Genomic DNA, 9,154 nt, shown 5'->3' with positions numbered 1-9,154 from the left:
CACTGAAGTTTTATACCTCACCCCGCTAAAAAGAAAAAAAAAATCAAGTTAAAATGGTAACTCTTTATTTACAGTAGTTTACAATAGTTTCACAGAAACAGTGTGCACCACAGAACAAACGCTTTCTCAGTAAGAGGATAGAACAACCCAGGTTCAGATTAAACAAGCTGTATCACAATGAGCTTCCCCCCCCCCTCCAACATTAATTTACACTAATGTCTTTAAGACGCACACTCAAAATTATGAGCTTGTGTCTGAAGGAGTCTTCAGATTCTCTTCAAGACAAGCATGTCCTGAGAAACAGCAAAAGTGATTTTAGTTCTTCAAATGTCTTAAAAACATAACTTAGGCGACTGCTGGGTACAAACCAGTTAACCCACATTTGTAAATACCAGGAGAGTGCACAGATGAGTTTAATCGTTCAAACTCTTGGAAATTCTTGTTCTTTACACAAAAAACCCCCCAAACAAACATTCTTCGTCTGTTTTAGTCGTTCCCTGGTCAACTCTTTGATTCTGCATTATAAAACCCCATCACCGACAAGTATCCAAGAATCTGAGTCTAAAATCTGTCACTCTACAGTATGGCTTTTATGCATTTATTTATATATTTATATTTATGTATATATATATATATATATATATATATATATATATATGTTCAGAAACACACAAGTCCCAACAGCAGATGGCACATGAATAACAAAGCTTAAAGTTCTTTTAATCCAAATGGGAGCAAGTTTTCCATCAATGGTACTCCACATAGAACCGAATACTGCAATGCAAAAGTTAACGGGAGGCGATTACTCACTGAGATCTGACCTTCTGCTCTGACCTTCCAGAGACAAACCACCACTACCATGGTACTAGGGGTGCACTGATTTGAAAATTCAGAATCAATACAGAATAAAAATCTGACTTCCATTTTTTTTTATGTTTATTATTATTATTATTATTATTATTATTATTATTATTATTATTATTATTATTATGCATTACTCACTTTGGGCCAGGATGACAAATGAATCGTTATAACAGGGGAAGAAGAAAAAAAAAATCTGTATGCTACATGTCAGACGGCAAGTGTAGACAACAGCCCCGATTCTCACAACGTTGTGCAGAGTTAAAAGTGTAAAAACAACTCAACAGGGCCAACATGGGCCAGTACCGGTGTGTTGCTGACACATCAGTGCATCCCTACTTGATGCTTTGCAAAAGACTTGAAACCCCCTCCCCCCCCCAAAAAACAAAAAAAACATGGAGATTGGTTCAGACAACTCATAGCAGCAGATGCATCGCCAACACCCTTATTTAAACGCTTGCGTGCATAATTTCAACCGGAAATCTTCATTGAAAACTGAAGATTTCTGGTCTGACACCATTCCAGTTACAGATACCTTTTTTTCACCTGTCAGTACTGCAAACAGGACTGTGGTTCCCTTCTATAAATATATTTGTCTCTGAAAACTTAGTCAAGCGGATCAAGTGGTTAACTAAAATCATACTGACCAGATATAACAGGATATACTGAAAACCTGACTTTTGTCATTTGCCCAATTTTTCTTTTTTTCTAAACTGTTATATAACAATTTCTTTATTAGGAACAAATGTGGTCAGCGAAGAACACTGTTTAAACACGTTGAGAAACAAAGTGTGAAAGCTTCTGTGTATGGCTGAGTAACGTGTTGATTCAGAGGAATACCAGTGTCTGGAAGACAAGATCTTGGTTCAGCTGTATGAGCTAATGGCCTCAATGATATTCTTGAAAATGTCTTAAACAAGAAAAGCAGAACAACAAACTGATGATGCAGATGCAGACTCTAGCCTCTTATCCTACATCTTTGTTCTATTCGATTATACCTCAGCTTAATACTATAGCACCATCTGAAGCAATTGACACCAGCCTCAACTTGTTTTCCTGTTTTAAATGGTTAATTATGTAACATCAATAGAGGCATCATAGAGAAATTAAATCCAGTTTAACCAGATCAGAAAGACACACCCGTCTCTGAAAGAAAGGTTAGGTGGAGTTTTTTTTTTTTTTAAAGTGCAAACCATTTTTCCCACAAATCCCAGCATGCACCATAGTGGGTGGCAGTTGTGAGAATTCTCTCAATATGGCAGTTCAAAATGCTTCCAGTGTTCACGAGACACCAAGCCCCAAAAGTAGCGGTTTGTTGCTATGCTAATGTCATCTACAGACAGACATCCATTCAGTGATTGCCTTACGCGCAGAGTCTGTAGGAAGCAGAAACAAACCTTAGTAAATCTAAAATAGCACTCAAATTGTTCTCAAATGGGATAAGGGCTCGGGATAGGTCCACTAAAATGTTTGTAGAAAATATGGGTTCATGGTTGAACCTTGAAGGAGAGAGACTGAAGGGTGCAAGACCTGAATCTGAGGAGGAGGGGCCAGTCCAGTAGAGGGTTAAAGTAGGAGCGGTACAGGTCAGAGTTCAGGATGTGGCCTGGGGTCAGTCCAGCATGTGTTTGCGTGGGCCTACACGCGAGCGGTGGGAACGTCGAGTGTCTGGAGGTCCGTGTGTCTCTCGGCAGCTTTGGCACACGTATGTCTCTGGCACGTGACTCTTGCGGATCTTAGCGCATGACAGGTGGATCCAGGTGTTGCACTTGTTACATTCGATCATGGCGCGTCCCGCGAAAGGCTTCATGCAGAAACATGTCACCAGGTCCCACGAGTCATCATCTGAAAAGAAAGGAGACAGAATACACTGAGCTTCCACTTTATTCATTCATCAGTTTTTTAAAAACATTTAAGCATTTCTGACCCCAAAATCTCTTACCAGAGTCTACCATTATATCCTCATCCTCCCCTGAGCCATCTTCGTCTCGGAACACCACCTGCTTTCCCTGGCGGAACACCGTTCTGTTTCCTGAAAAGCCCTCCACCTTCTGTATCTTTACCACCCCTTCCTCAAGGTCTCGTCCGTCCCAGTATCGACGCTCTTCCTTGGGTTCCTCTTTGCAAGGGGACGGGCTAGGCACGCACTGGGGGTGGAGGGGAATGCTGATGTCATCTTCTGGCTCTTCTTTGATTGTTCGGCCGCCAAAGGAAAGCGGGCACTGCAGCTCTGGGACTGCTAAGTGAGCCCCACGTTCTTCAACAGACTGATGCTCCCTCTCCTTTCTCCTCTTCTTCTTCTTCAGCTTGTCAGCTTTCCTGCGATCATCTGGATGCAGGGTAGTGATTGTGTGCTGCAGAGGAGAAAATTTAATATCCATTTGAAAATTATAACAAAACTTTTACCTGGTCAGATTATATAAGGTTGATGATGTGACATACAGTGGGGCAAAAAAATTATTTAGTCAGCCACCGATTGTGCAACTTCCCCCACCTAAAATGATGACAGAGGTCAGTAATTTGCACCAGAGGTACACTTCAACTGTGAGAGACAGAATGTGAAAAAAAAAAATCCATGAATCCACATGGTAGGATTTGTAAAGAATTTATTCGTAAATCAGGGTGGAAAATAAGTATTTGGTCAATAACAAAAATACAACTCAATACTTTGTAACATAACTGTTAGGGAAAATGTTCTAAAACACTTCTTCAGTAAAGACTCAGAGAAGAGAAACACACAGAACTTCTTGCTAGCAAGGGCAGCCTCCACTCTAAGAGACTCCAGTGAGAGAACTGCCCCGGTCTTTATTTATACTCCATTGAGCGTATGTGTGTGTGTGTGTGTGTGTGTGTGTGTGTGTGTGTGTGTGTGTGTGTGTGTGTGTGTGTGTGTTGATCAAAGGGTCATATAACATGAAAGCACAAAAGGTACATCCTTGATCATAAAGAGGGTAGTCTCCCCCACCCTAGATGGCACGGTGAGGAAGTCCAGCAGTTAAAGCACTTAGACTAAAACAGACATAGCTACGTTAAAACAATAAAACAAGGTACGACCTCTCCCACGCTCCCAGGATGTGGGGGTGAACCAAGCCTGCTAAAAAAAAAATCACACATCCTGTCACTACCAAATAACTACAAACAGCATCCTACCATAAGCAAACTTATATCACTAAAAGATTATACTGACTACTAAATACAATTTTCCATTGACAATAACCTTTGTTGGCAATAACAGAGGTCAAACGTTTACTATAGGTCTTTACCAGGTTTGCACACACAGTAGCTGGTATTTTGGCCCATTCCTCCATGCAGATCTTCTCGAGAGCAGTGATGTTTTGGGGCTGTCGCCGAGCAACACGGACTTTCAACTCCCGCCACAGATTTTCTATGGGGTTGAGGTCTGGAGACTGGCTAGGCCACTCCAGGACTTTCAAATGCTTCTTACGGAGCCACTCCTTTGTTGCCCGGGCAGTGTGTTTTGGATCATTGTCATGTTGGAAGACCCAGCCTCGTTTCATCTTCAAAGTTCTCACTGATGGAAGGAGGTTTTGGCTCAAAATCTCACGATACATGGCCCCATTCATTCTGTCCTTAACACGGATCAGTCGTCCTGTCCCCTTGGCAGAAAAACAGCCCCATAGCATGATGTTTCCACCCCCATGCTTCACAGTAGGTATGGTGTTCTTGGGATGCAACTCAGTATTCTTCTTCCTCCAAACACGACGAGTTGAGTTTATACCAAAAAGTTCTACTTTGGTTTCATCTGACCACATGGCATTCTCCCAATCCTCTGCTGTATCATCCATGTGCTCTCTGGCAAACTTCAGACGGGCCTGGACATGCACTGGCTTCAGCAGCGGAACACGTCTGGCACTGCGGGATTTGATTCCCTGCCGTTGTAGTGTGTTACTGATGGTGACCTTTGTTACTTTGGTCCCAGCTCTCTGCAGGTCATTCACCAGGTCCCCCCGTGTGGTTCTGGGATCTTTGCTCACCGTTCTCATGATCATTTTGACCCCACAGGATGAGATCTTGCGTGGAGCCCCAGATCGAGGGAGATTATCAGTGGTCTTGTATGTCTTCCATTTTCTGATGATTGCTCCCACAGTTGATTTTTTCACACCAAGCTGCTTGCCTATTGTAGATTCACTCTTCCCAGTCTGGTGCAGGTCTACAATACTTTTCCTGGTGTCCTTCGAAAGCTCTTTGGTCTTGGCCATGGCGGAGTTTGGAGTCTGACTGTTTGAGGCTGTGGACAGGTGTCTTTTATACAGATGATGAGTTCAAACAGGTGCCATTCATACAGGTAACGAGTGGGGGACAGAAAAGCTTCTTACAGAAGACGTTACAGGTCTGTGAGAGCCAGAGATTTTCCTTGTTTGAGGTGACCAAATACTTATTTTCCACCCTAATTTACGAATAAATTCTTTACAAATCCTACCATGTGGATTCATGGATTTTTTTTTTCACATTCTGTCTCTCACAGTTGAAGTGTACCTCTGGTGCAAATTACTGACCTCTGTCATCATTTTAAGTGGGGGAACTTGCACAATCGGTGGCTGACTAAATACTTTTTTGCCCCACTGTAAATCCGTCTTACATCTTTCTTGGCGTGGCTGGACAGAATGGATCCTGGCTGTGGACGCTTCCTGCTCCTATCCTGGGGGCCCTTCAGGGGGCGTTGGGGGCAGGAAGATGCTGGTCCTGGGGTCCAGCCATCACTGTCGGCTGTGCTGCCTGTACTGTTCGGGGGGCTTGAGCTACTGCGCAGTGGAGAGTCCTAAAATAATAAATGGAAGTGCAGGGGTTAATTCACTAACATAAGGAGATGAAGTAGGCTACTAACAGGTAAAAAATTAATACATTTGCAATCACATGACCATAAAAATAAATCCCTGAAAGGAAAGCGAACAAGTCATCTGTTGATGGTGAAGAAAAGGAAACTAAGTCATCCAACGTTAGTTATGATAAAAGAAACTTCACATAAACCAGAGAGAGGGATGTCACATTTTATTTTGGTTTTACAGAAAATAGCACTAAAAACAATGCTCTACTTTAGTTGCAGCAGTGGAGAATAACAGAACATTTGATGCTATCAAGGGTGTGTGTCACTTTACAGGAACATCTCTACCACCTGGTGCTTCTTATCTAGTCTGAATAAAAAAAACCAAACAACAACAACAACAAACCCCCCCCCCCCCCCATTGCGTAACAAAAGATACACTGTTATCAAAGGATGCAGCTCTACATCCTTTGATAACAGGACATGGCTTCCATGTTCTAGACAGTGGAGGAGCATGTCTTAAAAAACAAAAAACAAACAAACTGTAATTAGACTAAAATGAATGTTTTCAACAAGTTAAATGCATATAAATGTGAATGAATGACCAGCATGAACAAGGCTACTTTCCATACAACCGATTCAGTTAACCTAGTACATAGTAACATCATAGATGGCTGTATGTGTGAGAGAATTAAAAAAAATATATATATATAAAAAAAAACCCGACAAGGGCAAAAGAGACCCATGTATTAAGCCAAGAGTCCATGTAAGTGCAAAAAGAAAAAAAGAAGATAAAGTTCTTAGTTGAGTATGTGTAAAACTAAAATAAACACAGGCAGAGAAACTATAAAGCCAAAAGAATCTGTTAAAGTAATCTCCCTGTCTGGCCATCTCCTTTTTGGTCCCCAAGATTAGCAGAAGACAATAAAGTCTCATGTCCGATTTAGCGAGTGAATAAAATTCAAGAAGATAATAATAATAAAAAAACAATAATGAGTGGCAGCAGTTGCATTAAGTCATATTATAACTGACAAATAGACCACAGGTTTAGATTACTTGAAGTTAATCCACAGTGGATATGCAAGATCATCTGTAACTGATCCAAATAATTTTGTCAAAGAGTAGCTCCGGTTTTAGAATAAAGCTCATGATTAAAACAGTCCCCCCCCCACACACACACACACTCAGATAACCTCAGTGACAGGCTTTGGGTCTTGATTATTTATCATTTTTACAAACATTTTGATTCTGTGTAGATTTCACTTCTGCTGGTCAAGACTAAATATTTTCCTACTTTGTATGGTTGTTTGTTTACATGCGGAAATATAATGCAACTATCTATAACACAGGCGATGCTCCTGATTAAAACATTTAAGAGACACCGTTATAGCCCAACTAGACAGATGCTGATGTGAAGAAGAGTGCACAGCCACCGACCGCCTGGTTTTCTTACCTCTTGAGGGTATGGGATGTAACCGGCATATGCCAGAACAAAAGTGCAAAACTTGTTAAAATCCTCCACTGTCCTCCTCCTCCTGTACGGCGGACTGAAACCCTGAAACACAATCATGTTACTGAAGCATTAGCTGCAATAAACCTGCACTGCCAGATATGGCGTTGATATGAACGACGAGTGATCGCGCCACACATCCTCTATTGTACACGGTGGGAGAAACGGCGACTAACACAGGCAAAAGTTTGATTCACTACGCCCACGCACACACATATTTATCTATAGACATGAAAGTGAACCTTCCTGCCAACCCCCACCGACAAACCCAACTAAAAACGACAGCTAATGTTAGCTTGGTCGGCTAGCGGTAGACCGCAAATAACTCACTAGCTACTGCTAACCAGCTAGTGTCACTATAGTTCAATTAACGGACAAAACAACGAAGCCGCGCGGTAATACATATTACAGACTATCAAGGAATAACAAAGTGCAACAAAAGCATCATTGTCCGCCAGCTGTTACACTGCGAAAAATCCAGATGGCGTGAATATGATGGTTAGTCAGCTAGCTTTAATGTTAGCATGCTCCGTAATGATGATGGAATGTTTTATTCTCCATGAAGCATACAGTAAGGCTAACTCGCAGGTTTCGTGAAGTACCGTTTAAAGTGGCATTAATGACTCATTTTCATGCGACATGTAAAGTTTTATTTATAGAAAGCTGACAGCTTGTTCTAATACCGCGGGAATGTTTGGTGTGTATAACTTGTCAAATTTTTCCACTGGCTAATATTATATGTCAACATTAGCAGCAGCAAGCTAACGCTAACTAATCAGCAGCTGCTAGTCACAGTGACAACCTCAAATAAGTTGACATTTGCTAACGTCGCTAGCCGTGACTGCAAACTACTCACTGTCAAACAATTATATAAAACACTCACCTCCGACTGAAATGCATGGGATGTCGATGGGTTTATGTCACCCATCTTTACCGAGTAGCCGACAACCTGACGGCTTTGGCGATAACCTGGCAGACTGTCGAAGCTGGCAATCCGATGGGACCGTAAACACTGAAGTTATTTAGCTTTTGCTTGCTAGACAGCTAACGGTAACGTTACCTATGCTAAAAGCTCGAAGCAACAGTGTTAACTCAGTTTGCCACAAGCAGCAACGATAACACTACTTGGACTCGCCTACAAACGCTAGTCCTATCCGCTCAAAGTTATAAAATGTAATCGCCGACTATCAGCAAACGTTACTATTGTATTTCCATCGAGCTGTCCGGTAATTTCTCCGTTTGATCCAGTTAACAGAGTGCTGAGGAGGGTGGGGGAACGGTACACTTCGGCTGTCACCAGCTGCCTGCCCCTTGCTGCTTCTTTTTCTTCTTCTACTCATTCAAAGTTATTTATTTAAGGGAACGACGTTGTGGATTGGCGCCATCTTTGGTCAGTAGTGTGAAGGGATAAAAGCAGGCCTGCTTTAAAGGTCTCCTACATTTTAACAACTTCTCTGCTTTGGAAAATATGCATGGAAACTCGAAGGCCCTAAACTAATCGATCAATACTGACAAACAGTTTCATAAAAGCGAGGCTTCATTATTTAGTGAGAAACATAACAGATAAAAGCTCAGGGGTCGATTCCAAATGCTGGACTTGCATTTCGATCTTTTCACTGGAACTGTCAGTATGTCGTCTACAGATATGTTGATGTAAGTAATGGGATGTCATCATTAGGGCCAAAATAAACTGATCACAGACAAAGCATACATTTTTTTGGAGTGACAAAATCAACAATCTGGCAACACTCTTAAAAAGAAGGAATGCACTGAGCTTTATATAAGGAAAACCCCTTAGAACATTTAGCCCATTGAAGAACACCTAGTTCCACAAGGCGTGTCATTGTCATTGTCATTGTCAAAAACCGAAACATTTCAACTTTTTTTCTCAAATTATTATTTTGACTTCAATCTTAAAATTGCTTAAAATAACATTTCGACTGTAATCTCAAAATGGCAACTTTTTTTCAAAATATTATTTCGACTTTAATCTTAAAATT

General features: G+C 41.4%; 1 protein-coding gene across 1 annotated transcript; it reads right to left on the bottom strand.

Annotated features, from left to right (window-relative positions):
• Positions 1–48: 48 nt before the first annotated feature.
• phf13 (PHD finger protein 13) lies at positions 49–8,499 on the bottom strand. Its single transcript, XM_004545138.6, has 5 exons — positions 8,038–8,499; positions 7,098–7,199; positions 5,462–5,641; positions 2,804–3,215; positions 49–2,706 (listed from the first exon to the last, which is right to left on the bottom strand). The coding sequence occupies exons 1-5, from the start codon at positions 8,080–8,082 to the stop codon at positions 2,474–2,476; spliced, it is 972 nt and encodes a 323-aa protein (XP_004545195.1). The 5' UTR covers positions 8,083–8,499; the 3' UTR covers positions 49–2,473.
• Between the last annotated feature and the right edge of the window lie 655 nt (positions 8,500–9,154).

Source organism: Maylandia zebra, linkage group LG5, assembly GCF_041146795.1.
Source record: "Maylandia zebra isolate NMK-2024a linkage group LG5, Mzebra_GT3a, whole genome shotgun sequence".
Taxonomy (NCBI): domain Eukaryota; kingdom Metazoa; phylum Chordata; class Actinopteri; order Cichliformes; family Cichlidae; genus Maylandia; species Maylandia zebra.
This window is presented reverse-complemented; position numbering and strand designations above follow the sequence as displayed.